The sequence below is a fragment of the Perca fluviatilis genome, chromosome 7, assembly GCF_010015445.1.
Source record: "Perca fluviatilis chromosome 7, GENO_Pfluv_1.0, whole genome shotgun sequence".
NCBI lineage: Eukaryota > Metazoa > Chordata > Actinopteri > Perciformes > Percidae > Perca > Perca fluviatilis.
In genome coordinates, this window is record NC_053118.1 from 12,977,362 (window position 1) to 13,001,936 (window position 24,575).

General features: G+C 39.6%; 2 protein-coding genes across 10 annotated transcripts in view; one reads left to right on the forward strand and one right to left on the reverse strand.

Moving 5' to 3' along the window:
• The window catches only part of trak1a (trafficking protein, kinesin binding 1a), a 56,788-nt gene extending 38,572 nt beyond the window's left edge, over window positions 1-18,216 (reverse strand). The window contains exon 1 of one of the 2 annotated variants that reach the window (XM_039806886.1): window positions 17,670-18,216. The gene's annotated coding sequence lies outside the window, so the exon portion shown is untranslated. Of the gene's footprint in view, window positions 1-7,156; window positions 7,383-17,669 lie in introns of those variants that run through there. The other variant, XM_039806888.1, reaches the window with a different exon arrangement.
• A 2,572-nt stretch (window positions 18,217-20,788) lies between these two features.
• ulk4 (unc-51 like kinase 4) overlaps window positions 20,789-24,575 on the forward strand; it is a 102,320-nt gene continuing 98,533 nt past the window's right edge. For 3 of the 8 annotated variants that reach the window (XM_039806745.1, XM_039806749.1, XM_039806753.1), the window contains exons 1-5: window positions 20,813-20,890; window positions 21,825-21,906; window positions 23,634-23,774; window positions 24,166-24,265; window positions 24,574-24,575. The exon at window positions 24,574-24,575 is cut by the window's right edge and continues 138 nt beyond it. In XM_039806745.1, coding sequence (XP_039662679.1) covers window positions 23,637-23,774; window positions 24,166-24,265; window positions 24,574-24,575 — 240 coding nt within the window. In that variant the 5' untranslated portion in view covers window positions 20,813-20,890; window positions 21,825-21,906; window positions 23,634-23,636. Of the gene's footprint in view, window positions 20,891-21,824; window positions 21,907-22,097; window positions 22,411-23,633; window positions 23,775-24,165; window positions 24,266-24,573 lie in introns of those variants that run through there. The other 5 variants (XM_039806750.1, XM_039806751.1, XM_039806752.1 and 2 more) reach the window with 5 other exon arrangements.

Sequence of the window (24,575 nt, forward strand, 5' to 3'; positions counted from 1 at the left end):
AACGTGTCTTTGGCCAGTGGTCTGGCCTGCCAGCCTCTAGAGTCTATTGACACATGCTGCGAGCGAGCCATTACAATTTGCACAAGATATGGTCATGTGTTGGTTTTGTCAATCAAGAGTAAAGCGGGACTTGCGCTAACCATTTGACCTTTGATCTAAAAAAATCAATTCCACATTCAGATTTTTCTGGATTCAAGTATAAGCTGGGGTTTGCGATTGGTTGTTGGACATTTTGCAGGGTTGTTAAACAATATGCAAGATGGCAATAACGTGTGGAGAAATCATTGTAACTAGAAAATAATGGAATATCAGAGAGAGATGCAGTTTTAGTCTAGACAATTTTAATCCTACTGTCATCCAATGATTTAAGTTTACCATTAAGTAAAAGTAACATAATATATTTTTGTAAAACTGGCTAAGTAGTAGTAAAAGCCATGATTTATTCGTGCTGCAATAACAAGCTCCTGTTGTGTAAAATAAGACGGCTACAAAGAGCTGGAAACAATCAAGTAAGGAGACACGGACATGACAGCACATGTGGCCGTATCAGATATGTAAACATGCGACGTCACATGCCAACAACACCGCTTTCACAGAGCGAGAACACAAGCAAGGATTATGCACTTCTTTGTCCATTTTGTTTTAAGGTGAAATCCGTCAGGCTGCATTTTATCACAAACCCTGTCAAAAAGTCAATGTTTTCAATACTTCATATTAGGATGCGAAAGATCATTAAAAAAGGTCCCATGGCATGAAAATTTCACTTTCAGTTTTTTTTTAACATTAATATGAGTTCCCCCAGCCTGTCTATGGTCCCCCAGTGGCTAGAAATGGTGATAGGTGTAAACCGAGCCCTGGGTATCCTGCTCTGCCTTTGAGAAAATGAAAGCTCAGATGGGCCGATCTGGAATCTTCTCCTTATGAGGTCATAAGGAGGAATGTTACCTCCCCTTTCTCTGCTTTGCCAGCACAGAGAATTTGGCCCACCCATGAGAGAGAGGCATCATGGCTTTCAAACGAGCAAAGTGGCAGTTGGTCAAGGCCACACCCCCTCTCTCCTCCTCAATAGCTACAGACACAGAAATGGCACATACTAAGGAAAGCTCATTGTGGGACTGGCTCTAGTGGCTGTAATTCTGAACCAAGGCTGAATTTTGGATAAGAGACTTCAAATACAGTATTAGGGGACCACTAAGGTCTATATAAAAGCATCCAAAGAGCACCATGTCATGGGACCTTTAAATCACTTTAATATTATTATACAGCGTTGCAGAAAGGTTTCTGCAAACTAATGCAGTTCAGCCTGTTCTGTCAAGTATGGAGCCAGCAGTCTCCTTACTGTCAGTTCTGCATTCATGTACAAAAACAATGTATCCATGACAACACTGTATGTGACATCTGACAGACCTCAAGTTCATTCAAAATGACTACACTTCTCCAATAAAGTCAACAACACTTACAGACAGGCTGCAAAAGCTCACAAAAGCTCATTTCTCTACACACCACTGGGTCAACACTGACTACGTTTACAAGCTGTCAATTTTCAGGTTATGGTCGGGTTAAGGTCACTATTCGGGTTTCTGAAACATTCGGAATAACCTGTTTACATGCGTGAGCAGAGAGAGTTACTCCTGTATACATGGAATTTGTAATCAATTGGCAATATCCCGATGTAAACGGCGACGCACGGTTAGCGTCTGGACGTATGGACAACATTAAGACGCAATATGCGTCATTTCCGATTCTTCTTCTTCCTGTATCCAAAGACAACAACAACAACAACAAAAGCAGCAGCAGCAGCACACGGATAATGAATAGTTCGGGGCAGATAGCGATCGCCTGTGTTTACTTCCGATATACTGTGCGCAGGTTTTCTGGCGCATACAAGAAGTTCCTCTACTCAAAAGACCAAGATTCCTTGCGAATAGAACAAGCGCAGAACACAAATCAATGTTCCTTTTGATGGGGATATGCCGATACGCGTTTACATGACCAAAATTTCGGGTTAGAAAAGGGGTAACCCAGGGATCATTTTCGGGTTTTTAAAAAACAGGAATATGAGCATATTCGTGTTTTTGCCGGTGTTTACATGGCCGTGCGCGACCGGGTTATTGCTAATATTCCGGTTTTGAACGGGTTATTGGCTGCTTGTAAACGTAGTCACTGTTTCAATCTCATGTTACCTGGCTCTGTGTGTGTGTGTGTGTGTGTGTGTGTGTGTGTGTGTGTGTGTGTGTAAAAAGTGTACAAGAACCAAGCCCTGCTCAACACATTACAGCACAATGGATTTTTTGGCATGCCGTGATTTGATCAGAGTCAGGAAGCAGAGTCAGCAATTTGGATTCTACTCCGTTTCACCACTTATGTAACTTTGCCTCTGTCTCACTCAAGTTCTCTGTCCTCTGTCTGCCTGGTTGCTCCCGATTTCCCTCTCCTCGCCAAGCATCCCACAATTTCACAGTTACTCAACTCTTTACATCACTGCTGGCTGGTTACCATGGAGAATCTAACCTCCCAACCAGGATCTGCCCCATGCCAATGAGCTGCTCTATTCAGCTCTTTGTGTTCATTCATCCTCTAGACTTATAAATTATACCCTCATACACACTCCCACCAACTTTCTCTCTCAGCGAGGAACTATTCATCTGGTGGAGAAGTGACAGAAGGAGAAAGACAAAAGAGACAGGAAGAAAGAAATGGACAAGAAAGAACTTAAAAATGTAAACAGTTTATAATGGAAATACTCCGATGATACCAGCAGATGGCAGCACTGACCCAACCTGTTCGACCGTCCTGCCCTTGAATGACTTACTGTTAAGGACACATGACTACAGTTGATATTACAGCATGCCATTTCATCATCTGACTTTGCAAAATAGTGTTACACTGTTGGTTGTTACACTAACATGTTACCAATCTGTTTCTGTTTAGTTCGTCTTACTGATAATACAAGGATGAAATCAAGAAGTGAATTTTCGGTTTCTTTGATACTACCAAATCTTTACAGATCAGAACATTTCCATAGAATACTACATTAAACACGGAGATTAAAGACAAACGTTAACCTGGAATCTCAATAAAGTTTGGTAAACTTTACTTGAAGGTGTCTACATAAGAGTCATGACACTGTCATGACACATGAACCCTAACCCTAACTTGTCATGACAAAAACCAAATGACACTTACTAAAAGTAGTGTTATGTCATAAACATTTATGACTTGTTTATAATGTTTATGACACGTTCATGACAGTGTCATGTCACTCTTATGTAGATACCTTCAAGTAAAGTGTAACCTAAAGTTTCAGCACCAGAGAAAAAGGGAGGCAGTGACTGTAATGTAAAAGATATTCTTCTCCCAGGTTTATACATACAGTAGCTAAATATTCTTCAACACTGACAAATAACGGCTTACACCTATACGCAACACAATAAACAAGCTAATACATTCCCTGCTAAATTTCTCCGGCACTTGACACAGCCACTGTACTTGTCCACACGCATCACTCTGGTTGTGCTAAACTAAAACTTAAAAGCTTGAAGAAAACGAGACAGGGAATCCAGGTGCTCTGGTTATCCTGACTGAACTGAACTGAATTGCCTATAGTTGTGACTGGTTATCTATCTGTATGCGTTAGCCCTGTGATAGACTGATGACCTTTCCAGATCAAGAGTGTACCCTGGCTCTTGCCCAATATACACTAGGGTAGGCTTCGGCCCTGTAGGGCCATTTGAAAAGATAACGCTGGTTCGGAAACTGAATAGATGGACTTATGAACAGTAGAGCCAAGTTTCTGAGTCTTCAATGTGAGAAACTCCATCAGAAGCTGCAGATTTCTTAATGCCTTGTTGTGTGGCTGTGGCGAGGTAGAGAATGAAGGGACTTTGGTGTTCCAATAATATAAGGAACTGAGGTCATGGTGAAGGGTGGGAGGGTGTGTACTACAGGAAACTACTGTATGGGCCTTTTCCCGTTGTTTGTGTGTGTAAGAAACTGCCAAAGTCTCCATCACTAATCAACTGAATCATTAGTCTGGTGCCGTACAAGTGCTTGCCGACCCTTATGGCCTTGTTGAAGTGACTTTTGGCCAGGTTGTATCAATCTCCCTTTCCCTTCCTCTGGGTCCCATTCCTTATTCTTCCTCCGGGTCCTAAACTCCTTATTAAATAGAGACTTAGCACAGCTGCACTTGACAGTTGTTTTTAGAAGTTTCATCTTAAGAGACTACATTAGTGCAACGGTCATACATTGTAGTACTACGGCTTGGGGCAATCTAGACTGTTGGGCTGCAAGAAGAAGAAAAAAAATAGAATCAATATCCATTAATTTTTCATTTTCAGTTGTTAAACCATGTGCCAGATACTTGTTCCAGACAGGCTTACTCAGGCTGCAAAGAGAAAGGAGATGGGCCACAGCACAGCTAAATTGTGACCACTGGAGACATTGGTGTCCCTCTGCTCCCTTGGAGAGAAGGTGAGAGAAAAAGAGAAGGGGCGATATGTGAAGGGGTTGACAGAGACAGTCCACTGCTCCTCTCAAATGTTGGCTTAAACACAGAGCTGAGGTCCCCTGGAGCGGCTTTACTGACAGGATGTGACATTAGAAAAAGGGTCACAGAGAGGGACAGTTTCTCACAGCTCCACATGCCTCACTCTCACCATCACAGCATCAGCCTACAATGTTCCTCCCAGCTCATTCCAAAAACCATTAGAGATTTGGGAGCCGTTATTGCTGTATACTTTTAATTGGGTTAAATTGTGATGTAGAACTTCTTTAATACATAACCCTATTTTATTGACTCAGACAATGCGACCATGTGGATGTTTAAAAGGGGATTATTTTTGGCAGCTGAATTATATATTTATGCATCTCGTGCTGCTTCAACTCTGCCAAATGGATTCCAGTAAGTTTTGTCTACCTATGGTTATAATTAGGGTTGGGTACCGAAACGCGGTGCCAATAGGGCACCGGTTCCGAAGTAAACGGTAGTAACGAGACCAAATAAGAACGAAAATTTAGGTTCCTCATTTCGGTGCCTGACTTTTTTTTTTTTTTTTTTCCTCTCTTCTTCCAGAAGCATCGCTGCACCGGACGCTACGTTACCGTTAGCTAGTAGCTGGATAAACACAGTGGTTAAAATGCCGACAGCGTGTGTGACTGTATTTCCCTGTAGAGGATTCCAACACCAGAACGTAACAGTCTGACTGCAGCTGCTGTTGTCGGAAAAACAAAGCACTTCAAACTCACCAGCCTTGTGGTGCATTTTAAGTTATTGTAAAATACACTTTTCCACTCTGGTGCTTGTTTTTGTCATTTACCAGCAATTTACTGGTGAAATAAGTCATTGTTATAAGTTAGTTATTAATCAATCATTTCAGTTTGATCATATGGCCTTAGCAATAAACAAGCCGTTCTTTAATGTTGCCAACCGTCGTTTTGTGCTCCTTTTTAATTTATTTTTTATATACAGTGCCTTGCGAAAGTATTCGGCCCCCTTGAACTTTTCGACCTTTTGCCACATTTCAGGCCTCAAACATAAAGATATAAAACTGTAATTTTTTGTGAAGAATCAACAACAAGTGGGACACAATCATGAAGTGGAACGAAATTTATTGGATATTTCAAACCTTTTAAACAAATAAAAAACTGAAATATTGGGCGTGCAAAATTATTCAGCCCCCTTAAGTTAATACTTTGTAGCGCCACCTTTTGCTGCGATTACAGCTGTAAGTCGCTTGGGGTATGTCTCTATCAGTTAAGCACATCGAGAGACTGACATTTTTGCCCATTCCTCCTTGCAAAACAGCTCAAGCTCAGTGAGGTTGGATGGAGAGCGTTTGTGAACAGCAGTTTTCAGTTCTTTCCACAGATTCTCGATTGGATTCAGGTCTGGACTTTGACTTGGCCATTCTAACACCTGGATATGTTTATTTGTGAACCATTCCATTGTAGATTTTGCTTTATGTTTTGGATCATTGTCTTGTTGGAAGACAAATCTCCGTCCCAGTCTCAGGTCTTTTGCAGACTCCATCAGGTTTTCTTCCAGAATGGTCCTGTATTTGGCTCCATCCATCTTCCCATCAATTTTAACCATCTTCCCTGTCCCTGCTGAAGAAAAGCAGGCCCAAACCATGATGCTGCCACCACCATGTTTGACAGTGGGGATGGTGTGTTCAGGGTGATGAGCTGTGTTGCTTTTACGCCAAACATAACGTTTTGCATTGTTGCCAAAAAGTTTGATTTTGGTTTCATCTGACCACAGCACCTTCTTCCACATGTTTGGTGTGTCTCCCAGGTGGCTTGTGGCAAACTTTAAACAACACTTTTTATGGATATCTTTAAGAAATGGCTTTCTTCTTGCCACTCTTCCATAAAGGCCAGATTTGTGCAGTATACGACTGATTGTTGTCCTATGGACAGAGTCTCCCACCACAGCTGTAGATCTCTGCAGTTCATCCAGAGTGATCATGGGCCTCTTGGCTGCATCTCTGATCAGTCTTCTCCTTGTATGAGCTGAAAGTTTAGAGGGACGGCCGGGTCTTCATAGATTTGCAGTGGTCTGACACTCCTTCCATTTCAATATTATCGCTTGCACAGTGCTCCTTGGGATGTTTAAAGCTTGGGAAATCTTTTTGTATCCAAATCCGACTTTAAACTTCTCCACAACAGTATCTCGGACCTGCCTGGTGTGTTCCTTGTTCTTCATGATGCTCTCTGCGCTTTACACGGACCTCTGAGACTATCACAGAGCAGGTGCATTTATACGGAGACTTGATTACACACAGCTGGATTCTATTTATCATCATTAGTCATTTAGGTCAACATTGGATCATTCAGAGATCCTCACTGAACTTCTGGAGAGAGTTTGCTGCACTGAAAGTAAAGGGGCTGAATAATTTTGCACGCTAATTTTTCAGTTTTTTATTTGTTAAAAAAGTTTGAAATAGCCAATGAATTTCGTTCCACTTCATAATTGGGACCCACTTGTTGTTGATTCTTCACAAAAAATTACAGTTTTATATCTTTATGTTTGAGGCCTGAAATGTGGCAAAAGGTCGAAACGTTCAAGGGGGCCGAATACTTTCGCAAGGCACTGTATATATATATATATATATATATATCCCGCCCTAGTTATAATGTATGCATGCAACATTACCAGTAATGGTCTCTGCATCTCGGTAGGTGGCCGTGGACTCCTGGAGGGCAGCCGGCAGACTTGCTTCACTGACATACTCCTCCTCTTCCTCCTCTTCGCTGGCCAACCGGAGCCCCGAGTCGTGGAGCCACACTTTGTGTTGGAAAGACTGTTTAGGGGGCGGGGCAGAGGAACAGGAACAGGTATGGGGAGGAGACGTCTTCGGGTCCAGCTTGGCGCTGAGTGGTTACCGATTTAAAACATGACCAGCCATGGACAAAACTTGGACTTGCCAAAACAGGAATGGGACAAAACCAAATTACATTTGTCTTGCGCGAATGGTTGGACTGGAGCAGACAAAACTGGTCAGGATGTCTCGAGCACAGGACAGACGGAGTCAGAGTCTGAGAACCAGAACGACACACTTGGATGTACACAGGTTATTCACTGCATACCTGAAAGAGAAAGGGGAGAGACAGCAAAAAACACGAAAAGACTTAATGTGCATTCTTTTTTTTTTTTTTTTTAATCACAAGTTAGATGCTAAAAGATACATAAAAAAAAATACAGCAGGATTCTTAAAAGTATAAAAATAAGCAAAGTGTATCATAAGCTTGGGTTTACACGCTTTGATTAGTTTATCATGTGCAAACGTGTTCCTATATATAGCCTATCCAATAACAGAACAGAAATGGTAGTACTACTACTAGTAGTAGTAGTAGTAGTAGTAGTAGTAGTAGTAGTAGTACGATAATTATGGACATGACTTCATGTTATCCGGTCATTCGGTGTATAATCTAATATAATCCAGTACAACAGTCCTGTAATAAATCATATCTTTGAGAAGTCTATAATGTGCGTTTGTTGACAATGTGTCAGAAGGATGTGTAGTCGACTTACCTTTTGGGACATTAAGGACTAATGGTAGTAAGTTGTGGTATTGGATTAGTTTGCATTAGACTGAGTGCTGTTTCTGTCAATTAGGGCTGGACCTAACGATTTATTTTCATTATCGATTAATATGCCAGTATTTTTTTTTTATTAATAGATCAATCATTAGTCTCTAAAATGTCAAAACTGGAGTCCAATGTGACATCTTAAAAACATCTTGTTTTGTTTGTTTAACAATCTTAAATTTGAAGATATTGAGTTTACGATGATTTATGACAAAAAAAAAAAAAGGCAGCAACTCCTCTCGTTTGAGAGTCTGGAACTAGAGAACGTTTGGCATTTCTTCACTATTTTTGCTTGAAAAATGATTGAAACAATTAATAATAATAATGACTACAATCATTTCAGCTCCAAAACCTCTCAACAGAACTGCAACACCTCCACACTAACTCCAATTTACCACAGAACACCTCTCTGACACAATGACAAACATATCAGCTTCACAAATATGATTTATTATATTGTACAGGTGCCCCTCACTAACCCTTAACTTAGTGCATTTTTGAATCTGAGGGAATAGCAGAGAGGATGCGATAAGAAGCCAGTGAATAGTCACCTAGCACATGAGCATCAAATGGATGCATTAGATATATTGAAGCACATGATTTACCAACAGATCATATAGATACAGTAGACAATATGACTGTGAAGACAATCATGTTACAGTAGAATACTAGTGCAATTGAGAGTTGTGTTTAGGGTAGATGGTTTTGCTGGATGATTATATGGCAGGACACTATATTAACAACACTGTATATAAGTGAGACTTCGCCATCGATGAAAAGATCAACCAATAAGCAAATTCAGTGAGCGACAGTGTGAAAGGAAAGGAAAGAAGTACAGCACGATCATATCACTCAGCAGGCTGCCAGCCCAGCATTGAAGAGGAACTTGAATATGTTTCTATAAATAGTCAACTCTTCAAAACACACACAACCCTTAAGGCAAGCTGCCTGATATACCAGTACTAACTCTCTATCATCATTAAAAACAAAGCTGTGGTTTTTCTGTATTCTCTCTGCTACTTTCTATGTACCATCTTTCTTTCTCCTGTTCCTATCTAGGTACACCCATCTTTCTTTTTTCCACCCAGCCTTCTCTTCGACATATTGAGTCAGATCCTTGTGGCTTGTGGGAAGTAGAATTTAGGTCACGCAATTTCCATTATTTAGGAGTGAAGGACATCCAAACACTGTTGCTAATGACAACAAACCATACAGTCACTGACTGCAGAACATATATGACAGGCTGTAATGACATATAGGGTATTAGTCTGTCTGATTACTGAAACAGAAGTCCTAAAGTGGGTACCGGGCTGGAAAAGTTAGAAACAGTTTTTTCTTTTAGGGATTTAAAAATCTAAATCGGACTGCAAATAACACCCCAAACCCTATTCAGAATCACAGGAGGCGACTAATAAAGAAGAAAAGTCTTTGCAGCTTGTTAAAACAGAACCACTTTAAAGCCAGTGCCCTGAATGAATGACACCATTATAATTCCAGCAATGCTGATCAAACAGTACTGTATTTCAAAGTTAAAGTTCAGCAGTACCAGGATTAACAGTACCAGTATCTAATAGGTTATGGCCACAGCATTCCCACCCTGTACAGTCCTGCAGCAGGACTCACAAAGACAGGGTTGAGTTGACTTTAGAGGAAGTGGAAGATTTCAATGGGCTGATGGAGCTGGCGCTTGAGAACAACAGTAACCTCAATTTCTCTCTTGGGGGCAAGGTGTGGTTTTCCTCCCTCCATGTATTTTCTTGAAATTCCGAGTTGCGGTCTTCCCAGTGTTGGTTCAGTGAACGTTCATGTTTTCAGTGTTTTACATGCAATGGCATTTGTCCAGCCCTTACAGGTTGTGTGTGGCTATGCAATTTATTTCTAAACTGCGATAGGGCATGGAGATATACACATCCAAACACAGTCTACATTTAGCTGGTGAAGTAATGATTAGGATAAGCCACTTGCAACCACAGGACCTGGGTTCAAGCCCAAGAACAAAATATTCATAAAAACAAATCATAAAGGAAGGTAATCATTAGTTACAGTCCCAATTGTTCTCAATGACCCCCAAAAATACTGTCCCTTAGTGTACAGGCAACAATTATTTATTTTGAGTCCAGTGTCTAGGAGAAGACTGTCAAACAATGATGAATCCCTCCCACGGATGATTTCTCAAAGCATTCGGTTAATCAGGTACTCCTGACTGTGCCATCAACTGTAACAATATGTCCATTACAACTAGTGATGTCACGAGAACAGATACTTCGGTACCAACTCTGTACCAAAATTCTGAAAATACGCGTCGTCATCTCATATACCGGTTAACCGATCAGCGAATAACCCACTGACGGACATTCATTTCCACGTACTTGCTGGAACTCTCCCAAACCGCCGTTGTCTATCACAACCTAACGTGTGCTCTGATAGCGCTCGTTTTAACGGACCTCTAGAACATCAGTTAACTTTAACCAGCCCGCGGTTCTTTGTGAAAAACAACAACGGCAGAGAGAAACAGACGTAACTAAAACATGCTCGCTGTACGGGAGTTCCAGGCGAACTCATGAAAGACGGTACCGTACGCTGGCTGTGTGCTGATGCCAGGCTTCAGGGGTCCAGAAGACGAACGTTTTCGTTTTAGCAAATCACGCTCTCCTTGCCCCCACCACTCCACACTAACAGAAAACCCTGAAAAAAACAGTGACATGACGCTTACATACACACTGTGTTATCGACTTTAGTATCGAGTATTGTGTACTTTTGTTGGTATCGGTACCGAATACTAGATTTTTGGTATTGTGACATCCCTAATTACAACACCGACAACAGACATTCATTCTCAGCTACTAAAGGAAAAACAGTGCTGCAACACCCAAACCTCTGTCAGTAACCGCACTAAAAACTCTTTCCATCCACAGCTAATCCCTAAAAAGGCTGAGTCAAATCCAGCTCAGTGTTTTGGTGTTGCAGCTTGTTCTCCTTAAGACCTTTAGAAACCGTATGCACAAGCGCAACCAATGAGCAAACGCACAATAACAAATGTTATGCGGCGCCACATGGAGAAATTCAAGCGCAACCTGACTACATCACCACATGGGCAACCGTTCAACATCGAGCCGGGTGATAATTCAATATAGTAATATATCGTCTTTCAATGGAATCGTATCGTGATGAAATCATATATCGTGATATACAATTACGTTGTCTAAATTCATAATAGCAAGCACGTAGTTACTCAAATTTCTCAATAAATCTCATGAGAGATATTTTTAAGCAATATAATTTCAAGATTGCGGTTTTGTTTTTACATCACAAAATCTATGTGCATGCATGTGGTCAGTGTAAAGCTGGAAATATTAGTTTTCTCTAAAATTTTGCGTGAAACTGAAGTTCCTAATAAAATGAGAAAATATTTTGTACTTTCCATTTGTCAAGTATTTAATTCACACAGGAGTATACAAAAGTAGGCTTTACCATTTGGTTATTATTGGGACAATTAGCCCACTGTTTGTCAATTAATCCACAGAAATCCTACAGTTTTTTTAGCCGTTTATCCTGAAGTAGGAGGTCAGTAGCCTGTGAGCCAACTGTTTGCCAGTTTGCCCAAAAGTTTTAAAAACAGCCTGTCTGTGGCTGGGTGCTATAACAGTCAATACATCAATTCACAAAACATGCCTCTGTAGCACTTTATTAGCAGCTGAGAGCTGAGGATTTTCCTTGCTAGAGGGGATTTTTTTTCACTTTCAATAGTTGATCATTCAGAGCACTTTGACAAAAGTAGTGCTGTTCAATACATATCTGTCCTGGCTAATGGAATATAGAAGGACATGTTGATGGATAACGGTTTCCAGTGCTCATCTGTCTGGGAGCAGGAGAGCCACATGCTGTGACGGCCTGACTGGCTGGCTGGCTATAAGCTGGAGCTCTAACACAGGAAACCCTGTATAGCCTACACCTTAATAGGGCTGCCCGATGGGAGGAGAATATGCGATATGCAATAACGTTGTTGAATATTGAGATAACGATATTAATTGCGATAAATAAACCAATATTAAAAGGGAGTACTCGGATCTGCATTTCTGCTGCTTTCAGTATTCTGCTCAAATACAACAAATTGCTTATTTAATTTAAAACAAAAGAAAGAAAATCATTTCCAATATTATTTTAGTGAACAAATTCAAAATGTAATTAAATATAAAAGGCACCACGAAATAAAAAAAAAAAAGACAATTTCTTTTAAAGTGCAATTTCTACTGATAGGTTATTTCAACAAACACAAAAAATCTCAGAGTATCTTCTGTGATATGTGGAAGCCTTTCGTGATATGGTTATTGCACCAGTTGATATTGCGATGACAATTTATAAAAAAATTAAAATAATAATATATATATATATATATATATATATATATATATATATAGTGCAGCCCTACACCTTAAACCACGTGTCAAACTCAAGGCCCGCGGGCCAAATCCAGGCACCTCGCAGATTATGATCCGGCCCGCATATCAATTTAGGTTCACAATACATTTTGGCCCACCTCGATTTTGTCACTTTTTCTGACGTTTTTGTCACTTTTGCCGAAATTTTTGTCATTTGTTCTGACGTTTTTGCCACTTTTTCCAACATTTATGTCACTTTTTCCGATGTTTTGGGGTGCTTCTTTTCTATGATAGCTGAGGAACTTTTTCCTGACTTCTTTAGGACTTTATGTTGACCAAACTGTAAGTGAGAAGACTATATGACACATGCAATAATACAGTCAAATATATTTTACTTCTTCGATTAAATAAAAGCCTATCAATAAACTAAACATGTCTTCTTATTTTCCAGCGTGGCCCTTAGTAAAGTTGAGTTGGACACCCCTGCCTTTAACAATTTCCTCAGGATCAGGATCAGGGTCAGGATCAGGATTCTCAAATCAGCTTCAAGATATTATAGAAATATTATAGAAACTTAGGGACAGATGGTGACCATGGTGAGACAACCAACGTATGCCATAAAATCCCCAGTTATTAGAAGCTGACAGAGACCAGGAGAGTAAACATTGGTTGCTACTAAGCTACTGCAATGTCAACATTACCCTGTGTACAGTAGAGTTCAGATTCTCTGCCCGAGCCCGACCCCGCCCGGGCCGTTATTTTCCGCCACTATCCTTGATCGGGCCCTTGATCTTTTTAATCATTACTTTATTAGCCTAATTGGATGGGGAGAAAGCTATGCCATAATCAGAAATATTATCTATATAGGCTATATTTAGGCCAAAGTAACAAATGTGTCCAAAAAGTTACAAGTTAGACTACAGTTACAAAATGCAACAGGTGTCATGCGAGGAGTCTGCTCCTCTGGCACACATCACACCGGGCCTGCTGGGCTGTGTGTAGCATGGAGCTTGAGGATGTAAAGAATATCAGAAAAACGGGAGAATTAACTTTTGAGCAGGTTCGGAGGAAAGTCAGAGGTATGGAACCATTTTAAACAAGTCGTGGGCAGTGTAAACATGTGTCGGCTTTGTCGAGTGCATTAAGCGCTCAACAACAGCTGCTCGCCTATGACAGCAAATAAAACGGGGACTTGGATGATGAACAGACACATGAAGCAGACTCGCCGTGGCAGAAAAGATGATAGTCAGCCTTCAACGTCCTCTTTTGTTACTTCTCCAAGCATAGGCTGCCCCTGAGGGCGAGGCAAGCCCTCACAGAGAAATCTGTGAGGGCTTCAAGCACGCTTCTGGGACGCGCCGTGGCGCAGCTGGTGGAATATCAAACGTTGACTTGAATGGCCATGATTGCTTGCGGGGCACGCCACGTGCCCGGAACGCAGCGCAGACGCGCCTAGTGGAAATTAGGGGTTACGGGTGCATGTAGCCAGTCCATAAAGTCAAAATTAATTGAACTTTTAAGGCGAGGAACGAGAAGCAAATTGCCTGTATGTGTGAAAACAGCTTTATCTTATTTTTTTTTTTTTTTAAATATATGGCATAATTATGTAATTTTGTCACTTTCAGGGTGGTGGACCAAAACAATGGTTAGTGATTGTATTAGGCCCAATTGTAATATTATTTACTGGTTTTGGCCATTATGGTCTTAAACTAAGCTAATATATTTTAAGACCTATCAGTGTCACATCTTCACATGCTGTGTCAGCGCTGGAGTATGTCTGGCTACACCACCCATCTATTCTAGGATAGGGGAAAAACACTCTGGCTTGTTTGTATTCCTTTAAACCAATCACAACAATCCTCGGCGGCGCTAACACACATAAAAGAGACAATCTCTTCTGTCCCTAGGATGCCTATTTCCACCATTTCATTCTGAGCACTCTTAATGCATGAAAACAAGCGATTCGTTTTCCTACATACTCAAATCTAGCCCACTTTTTGTCAGACAGCAGAGATCTGCTAGTGGATTTTAAAGTCGACCAAGTCACATGATCAGTCATAGGAAGTTAAGACATCCTCTCCCAAATCCTATTAATCCCTTGATGTAATGTCAGGACCCCTCCTGGCTAAAAAAGAAAAGGAAAAAAGAATGCACTTTGTTCTTCAAGAGCAAAGTACAGTGGAAAAGGGCTGATCACATCCAAGAAGACAGATGGGAAGGAGGATGGAGGAAGGGAGGGATAGAATGATTGAAGAGGGTCTGATGGTGGCGGGAAGAAAGAGATGGAAGAGGAGGGATAGAGATAAAAAGGGATGGAGGGATAGAGGTAGTATTGTAAAGACAAAAGGTCTGCCATTAACAGTTATTATTCTACAATACAACAGGAAGAAAAGAGAAAAGCCAAAAAAATAGCAGCGAGCATACACACTTTTTAGCTATGGCTCCGGCGTCATCCTGCTGGGATTGAACAAAATTGGCACCGCAGAGGAGCCGTGCTAAATCTCAGCCAGGTTGATTTTATCAAACACCAGAGACCAGTGATGCCAGTACAGTGTATACAAGACCTGGGTTCAAGGTTTTATGAATCAGTTTTATCCTTCTCGATTCCATAAAGATGTTTTCCCACGTGGGAAGAGAAAGACAAAACCTTCTGGCCACCCAATTAAGTATCTGAAATCCAATATAAAAAAGGTTATGAGCAACTACAGAGCTGTAACTGTCTGGTGCAATACGCTCCATCTATCTGGCATTCCTTGTATATTAAAAAGACATTAAAGTTGGTCCTAGGTCCAAGTCTGACACACTGCATGATTCACTCTAAGCTCCAGTCCATATGCTTCACACTGACAGCTGCATCATTTCGGCTCAGTTTAGTGAACTGTAACGCTGACACTAGAAATAACTCATTCCGTTTGCGTCTGTACTAGAGGTGTTGAAATTAATCAAATAATCGATGCATCGAATCGTGGACGATGCTGCATCTATAATCAGCAGGCTCATAAATCGATTATTTCGGTTTACAATTTAATGTAGGCCTAACAACATTTCTGTTTACATATTGTTATTCATATTCTGGTTTTGCACATTCAGGAAGTGCCATGTGCTCAGTGCTGTAGTTTTATGTATCCAATGTATTTAGTATTAGAGCACTGCAGAATGTTTTGTTAGCTATGAATTAAATATCCTATATGGCTTTAAGAGAAAAATGTATTTGATGCATCGTGATACATCGAGATATTGAATCAAATTGAATCGCTGACATGATAATCGTAATCGAATCGGGAGATCAGTGAAGATTCACACCTCTAATCTGTAAAAGGCTTTATTCGCTTCCACATAGTTTGATTGCATTAAATTACTATTGGATTTAGCAGTAGCATTTCATCCATAACACTATTGTTCTGTATCACACCAAAGGCCATTATACTAAACTAAGTCGCCTACATACAATTTCATTATCTTACCCAGATCAATTTGAAAAGAGATAGATAGATAGATAGATAGATAGATAGATAGATAGATAGATATAGATAGATATTTGTTTAAAATTTCTTCTTACTGAGTTTTTCTTATATTAAAGTCAGTGGTTACTACTTCACTACTGTTCTTGGTGTAGTTATGGTTATAAATGACAGTAGTATCAGTGTGCCAACCATGATCAGCCAAACAACAGTCCGCCCCAAAGGCAAAGTGATAAACTCCTCTAAGACAGTGTTTATTTAACACACTTCCATGCATGCTCACTCTCGCCTGTCTTCTTGCGGTTTGTCTTGTGCTACATTTGATCGTCTTTCCATCGGATGTTTAAAATTCTAAACTCAGCGAGCTATAAATCCATAAAGCTTCTCTACAGTGATAGTGTGTAGTAAAGGAGCTTTAAGGTTAATACCGAGGCCCTTTTTCACACATAAAAGCTACCACTGACTTTTTCGGCCCTTTCAAAAAAACGTCTACCAACACACTAGGACCTAGTGTGCTAGTAGAGTCATCCGTCTCTACTAGCACACTTACGTGAAAGTCAGCAAATATGCACCGTCTTCACTTGATCAACTTGCCTTTTTTGAATGCCGTACCAGAATAAATAAATGCATGCTATTCAGACCTTGAGAATGGGACTGATTTTGGCCATGAGAAGCAATTCCCATTTGCTCAAGCCTTTGAATGAGTATTGTGTTGTGTTACAGTACGTGTGTGAGGTCAGATAAGAACAAACACCCCCCACATCCCATCTGTCAGTCGTTCTATCTATCTGTGGGAAATTTGAGCTGTTCAGGTCCAGCTTCTGATAGCGTGAACGTTCTGAGAAGTCTGTTAACAGTGAAGCCTGCTGTGTGTCCGAGCAGTGAGACGGTGCACAGGCCTTCCACAGATCATGTGCCGAGTTGGCGAAACCCCAAGTGGAACCTTATTTAGCTTCTCAGGAGTGGCTGAGAACCCCTCCTCCTCAGCAGAGGGACTAAAGTAAAATAAAAATCACTGACCACTCCATACCTTTCACACTGAATTTACGATCTTGTGTTGCAGCCTCTCCAACACAATCCACATCTCAGTCTAGCTTTATCAGCCTTCTTTTACTGGCCTGAGGCTCATTATCTCAATGTCCTTTGTGATTGGTTAATGATTGTAACGGGAAATCTGAATAAGGTACATCTATTTGGAAATATATCCATAAGGGATAATGGGTTTAACTTGAATTCACAAAAGAATTGCATTCAATGAAAACAAACAAATGCCTCTTACAGATTTACAGTAAAAAAACAAAACGAAAAAAATGATGGCATCACAATGCATGGTGTCAAAAGTTGGTTCCGAGACTGGTAGCTGTAATCATCTTTAGTCAGACTGCTTACTGAGACTTTTGGTCACTTTTAATGAGTGGAAGCAGGTTTACCCTGATAGGATTAGATTGCACTAATCTGAAATCGATCTTATTAAAATGTGCCCACTAGCTGCTGTGACAAACTCACAAGGCTGAACATTTTCACTTTCTGAGTCGGACAAAACATGCCAAACAAAAAACATGCCATAAAGTTTTGACGTTATAGTTGAAACGGTTCCTATAATGCGTTACAAGTTAAGTCATTAGTGGCCGTCCGGTTACCAAACCGTGTGGCACTCTGCACCTGCTCAAGTAACGCTATCCCAAATGATCATCAAACTTTAAATCTGAGACGTTCACAAACTCAAAATACTTCTTACCGCTTTAGTAGGTCGCGCAGACTTCCCTGAAGAGGCAGAATAATTCAGTTTTCTCTGTTTGGCGACACGCTAAAGACAGTTGTTCAGCGGTTCCCCCAGTGCGACTCTGCTCGCTATCTGACAATGTGGTTGATCATAAAATGCTACCATGCGACCCGGCGATGTGTCGAAGTCTGTTTCCCCCGTAGAGATGTGGGTCCCCTAACATTAACCTGGACCTTTACTTTATCCCTAAGCACAACCACTCGTCTTCTGAGATGCTTAACCTCACCCCAAACTTACCCCAAAACCCCAACCAGTTATCTCTGCCACGCCTAATGACCTAACATTAGTCCTACCCCCAACCATGGAGGGCACCCCCACGGGAAACGGACTTCGACACGAGACCGGTGTAGAGAATATCAAGCCACAATTAGGCGGAAAACAAGACGAGTGAACGGACGAATACAGAAGCTGTAATTCAGAGTACGCCCCTGTCTGTTCACTAAACTTCAGTCGCTTTTTTGGGGCTTCTTTCGCAAGGCTGACTGAATTGCTTGATGGAAACAAAGCTTCTGAGCAGAGCGGAGTCAAGGTAGAAATAATACGGATCTACATCCGGTGGGAGGAATTTCAAAATAAATGACATTAATATTACATTATTTTTCATTTTTGGTGGATTGTTTTGCTCACAATACACATATTAATCTGTATAGACCAAAGTGTTGCATTCATTAAATAGATACCCTAAAAGTTAGTTTGTAAACGTTCTGCTTGCCTATACAGTGCATACAAAGTCGCAGGACAGATATGGAAAAAAACTATTATAATATGATGGTGGAAGAAGGCGTGTAAATCGTTGAAGATACAGTATGTGTTTCATTCAATCATTTGTACAGTGCCATATTTACTGGGCTTAAGCATTAGAAACTCCTATTAAACATAAAAGTAATGGAAATGTCATTATTCAAAGTATATTTTCCAACTAAAATCATAAACACTGACACCTGTATAAAGCAAGGTCTGAAATATTTCCAGTTTCCAGAAAATACTGACACTATCTGTGTGTCAGTCATGTGTCTTCGTTGTTTAATTGTCCATCTAACACACTGAATTGAACAGGAGACCTAAATTGCTGCCTCAGTGGTCGGTTTGCTGGTTAGCTTATCATCATTTATTTTTTGTAATTCTGGTCAGTAAAAAAGCTATACATTCTTGATACATTTCAGTATTCTTGCTGTGGCAGGCGATCACCAAGTTAAGTCGTAGATAAGTTGTAAACAAATAAACGTTGTGGAAAACATTTTTTTTCTTCTTTTTAATTGAATTTATTTCTTGCTTTTATTTTGGAGAATACAATGCGTTCTCGGGAAATTGTACTCTTAGCATCTTTAGTTAACCTTACAGGTTATGGAAGTTTATCGTTTTAAGTCCTGTGCACTGACAGCATTTCCACTGTCACCATCTATACGCACTCAGTAAGGGGGTTTCGCCCAATAACAGATCAATCAGGACTCTGCAAGCCTACAGTAAATTAAATGTAGTTGCTTGTTAAAATATACAATATATCTCCACCTGCCAGCAAAACATCTGTCAGCTGCAGCCCTAAATGTCCCTAGCTGTCACCAGATGACAGTAATGGAGACAAAGTTCAGGAGTGATAGTGGCTGGCTACTGGACTGTAGGCTTTTACAACAACCACTGTAAGAAAGACACGAATACTTTTGGCTCATCTTTGAATGTAACACTAAAAAGAAATTTGGGATCATTCTTGGAGTCTGCTGAGTCTCATGGTGCTGACAGGATCATGCTTTGGAGTTCTCATCTGTTACACTGGGGTTTGGTGAATTTTAAGTCTCTTTGAAGAATTCATGCATCATTTTACATCTGGGACAGGGTTTGCAATAAGTGGATACTTTATTTGTGATGGTTGATCCCGTTATCGGACATGTGCACATCTTTAAAATATTAGCTAATTTTGTTAACATGTCATGAGACCCTCGAAATCTAGTTAACACAAATGGCATTGTTCCAGTAAAGGAGGACTGGTAGGTGGTAGCTCTTGACTCAATGGGAACGTTGAGCAAAGAGTAGGTAGGCAGGGTGGAATGTGGGGGGGTCAGTAGCAGCAGATTTTTGCCCTATAGTCAGGACAGTAAATAAAACAATTTTATTTGCGAAATGTAGGAAGGCTATTACACACAGGTAGGAGGAGTAGTCAACATTTTAATGTTCTTCATAGTTAAATGTAGGCCTATATATATATTATGGCATGCCATAGGAAATTATTATACATATGTGAAGTTTGAATATATTGAATGAATCTCATTCTGAATATATTGAATGAAAGTCTGAGTATATTGATTGAACGTCTGTGAATATATCGAATGAACGTCTGAATATATTGAATGAAAGTCTGAATATATTGAATGAACATCTGAATATATTGATTGAACGTCTGAATATATCGAATGAACGTCTGAGTATATTGAACGAAAGTCTGAATATATTGAATGAACATCTGAATATATTGATTGAACGTCTGAATATATCGAATGAACGTCTGGCCGTGCGTTCATGGACATCGGAAAAACGTTTTTTTTTTATAACCGAGTTTCCCAGTTGGTGACGTGTTTGACGTTTGATGTAGGCGACTTTGGTTCACTGAACATATTTCAATGACAATAACCTGTTTATTGGGGACAAATGCCTCTGTCAAGAAACATACACAGACATATCATGTTTAAAAGTATTCATAAATAGGCCTATGTATAAAAAACAACACATTATCCGTGTCTTTTCCCGTTCGTTGTCCTGCAGATAACACAAACAAACACCTGGTGATGTGCTGTTTGGATGCTCGTATAAGAAAACAGCAGCAAATCTTTTGTTATTGTGGCCTCCAAGTTTTCACACATCTGATGCTCGAGGCTACGGCCAACCGTTGGTGGCAGTCATGCAACAAGTTGTGATGCCAAACGCCAATATAACAGAAGAAGAAAAACACGCATCCCGACCATGTGAACGCTGCCTGTCGGAAAAACAACGTAACCAGGGGGGCGGTGCCTGTTATTCCGAGGTGGCATGAACGCAGCATGAATATATTGAATGAAAGTCTGAATATATTGAATGAAAGGCGTGTTGACGTTAGCCTGATCAAAGGGACCTGCCTGACCAAAGAGGTTCCTTTCATTCGGTCTTCCACGATGAAAAAGTGAATAAACTTCTTCGTTGGGAGAACGGTAGGTACTACGGTTACCACTAGCAGTGTTTTGGCCCTTACATGCATTCGCCAGTGTGTTAATAATCTCTTCATTGCTCAAAATTGCTGACACTCGATTTCTTGCTGTTTTGCTCATAGTATCACACTTCGGTTAGGATTAATCACAACGAAAACACAAGATGGTGGCAGACAATGACGTCAGATTCCATTTCAACTTTCATTGAATATATTCAGACATTCATTGAATATATTCAGACTTTAATTCAATATATTTAGACTTTCATTTATATATATTCAAGGTTCATTCAATATATTCAGACATTCATTCAATATATTCAGACAATCATTGAATATATTCAGACTTTCATTGAATATATTTAGACTTTCATTTACATATATTCAAGGTTAATTTAATATATTCAGACATGCATTAAATATATTCAGACCTCCATTCAATATATTCAGACTTTAATTCAATATATTCAGACTTTTATTTATATTCAAGGTTCATTCAACATATTCAGACTTTCATTCATATTCAAGGTTCATTCAATATATTCAGACTTTCATTCAATATATTCAGACTTTTATTCCATATATTCAGACTTTCACTTTATATATACTAATACAGTATATGCTATCATGGGCCAGGTGATAATTTGTGACTGTTGCGGATAAAAGAAATGTAAACTTTGGCTGTATTTCGATGGCGATTGTTGCTGTATTCCATGCGCTTGACCATGCGCTGGCTGTTGTGTGCACACTTGTATCCTAGCGACGCAGGAATATACCATGTGGAGGTGGTCAAGTTAAAAATAAACACAAATTTTACAATACAACTAACCTCTTTCTTGAATCATATGTATGTGAAAATATTTCACAAAGACAACTACACTTCTTTATACGCATGTAATGACTTTGGTGAGTATATTTAGTTTTTATTTTATATGAAGGACTCCAGACTTCCCTATTCCAGTTGGAATTACATGGCCCATCACGCTTCCGCCATCAAACAGCGGGTTGTTGAAGCAAGAGGTAAGATGTTTTAGGAAACCTTAGTAATTAATAATCAACTTTTTAATAAAAGTGTGATGAATAGCAAACACATTATTAACCGTATTTTGTGTCTCTGAGTATAGTTGCAGGCAATTTTCATGTAATTACGGCACGTTTCCTTTTAGGTGCTGCAGTTAATTGCTGCCTTGTTAAACGAACAAACCTGCCTGTGCTGTGTCGCACAAAATAACGTTAACGTTACAATACAAGCCAAGCGTTTGCTTCTAATGTGACAGTTTAATCTTACGTTGACGCTAAATATGCTATTCACCATCTAAAAGTTAACTATCTACTTCAAACCAAACATGCCCATTTAATAAAGTTGTAGTAGCTAGCTAAATTGTCTAGTTGACTGAAAGTAAAAACTCTTTCACGATATGGCAGTTTTTTTTCGCTCAAATTAAGTCGTGCCAGGTGTTTTGAGCTAGCTAGCTAGCTAGCTAACGTTAATTGACGTTAATTATCAGCTGGTACATTTTGCAGGTAACGTACCGTTAGCCATTTTATATTGCATCTAGCGTCAGTTGTGGAAAATAATGTTAGCCTACGGCTTAAACGACAACTTGAATAGGTTTCAGGCTATAATAATTGTATGGACTATAATTATTAACAATACATTTATTAGCCTACGTTTCTTCTGTCGGAGTGGATAACATTATACAGAGAGAGAGAGAGAGAGAGAGAGAGAGAGAGAGAGACTTTATTTATCCAGAAGGAAATTAAGGTGTCCAATTAGCTCAGGGATCTTCAACAGGGGGTCCTCAAAGTCAATGCAGGGCCTCCTAATTTTAAAATTTTTCCCTAATTGTTTAAGTCTTTTCAAAAATTAAAATGTCTTAACATGAATCCAACATATTATTAGCAAATATAATGATAGGCTTACTGGCCAATAGGTAAGGTAGTCACCAAGGCCATGGACAGATACAGTTAATACTAAGGATTCATTCTGCCACATGTACAGTATGTTTAACATTAAACAAATATTTATAGAATCATGCAAACAATATTAGGCTATTTTAATAGCTTAGTATTTTTTTGTGATCAAATAATTGTTTTTATTGTACAGTTAACAAACTACACTGGGACAGAAGAATAGCTTAGTATTCTATACACAAAAGGTATGTATAAAGGCTTTAGGCCGTCCTACACGTTATTGTAGGCCCAGTTTAATATACAACTTAATTTCATACAATATATGTAGTAGGGGGTCCCTGCTCCGTCTCTCTTTCAGTTAAGGGGTCCTTGGCTTAAAAAACGTTGAAGACCCCTGCAATAGCTTATACACAACATACATACACATAGGCACACAGACATATGACATCCGTGCACACGTACATACTACAAAAATACAAAGGAAGATATCAATAGTGTGGCCTTGCAGTAAAGTTAGATTGTAGCATGTTTAAAGGAGCGGTGTGGAAAAAATGCAGAAAGGTGCAATGGTATCACAGTGCAAGAGAGTGTCAGTGCAAGTACCTTGCCAGTGCAAATTATTATATTCCAGCAAATGTGCAACATTTATGATAAAGGGAAGGTCATAAAATACTGTTTGGTTTTATGTCTGATATTTTTCTGCTTGTTTTCCTCATTGGTAACAAACTCTCTCTCTCTCTCTCTCTCTCTCTCTCTCTCTCTCTCTCTCTTTAGCTCAACTTCTTAAAATGTCTAATGATTATGACTTTAGACCTTTTATTTCTTTTCTACAGTAGATGGAGAACTTCATCCTGTATGAAGAACTTGGAGCAGGCAGTAGCTCTGTTGTCTACAAAGGAAGAAGGAAAGGCAATCTCAACTATGTAGCTATCATCTGCGCCGACAAAGCCAAGAGACCTGCGATCACTAACCATGTATAGTTCTTTAAACTGTATAAACTTATTAAGACACCTGTTACATTTTCATAATTTTTAGTTAATTAGTTTAGATGTTTTAGTAATGGTTTTATGCAGGCGGAAGAGTCCTGGAGTTATATTGACTTATATTTCTACTAACTAAGCTGTTATCAGTAAAAAATAAAAACTGTATGCATTATCCTTAGACATCAGAGTTTTAGGCCCTATTTTCAGTTTAATCAGCTTCCCAAATTTCTATCAACATTGTCTACAGTACCACACAGTCCTGACTGAGATAATAGGGATACTACATGTGAATTCTTTTTAGGGAGAATTTTGCTTTTGAGCCTTGCAATAAAGAATACCCACTGTACACATTTAATGATGTCTTGTTTCTATCCACTGTTAGGTACGTCTCAGTCAAGATCTGGATCATCCCAACATAGTATGCTTCTACGAATGGTATGAAACAAGTAACCACCTCTGGTTGGTAGTTGAGCTCTGTACAGGTCAGTAATTATTTCTGGCACAACAGATAAGCAATGGCGCACCATTAGAAAGGCATTAAAACAGCTTAAAACTGATAAGATTTCACAAATAGTAAATAAATACCCTTATATTCTGTTTTATATGATTAATGACAGATATACATTTTCAAGTATAGATTGTAAACTGGCATGTTTTTACGCGGAATGGATTGTTGGTTTTTAAAACAACAGGTGTCAGTCTTTCTTTGTCTCTCTCATGCTTTCTCTCATTTCTCTTTTTTTCTCTAACGGCAATCTCTCTTTTTTTCCCCTCTCTGTCCATCTATCAGGT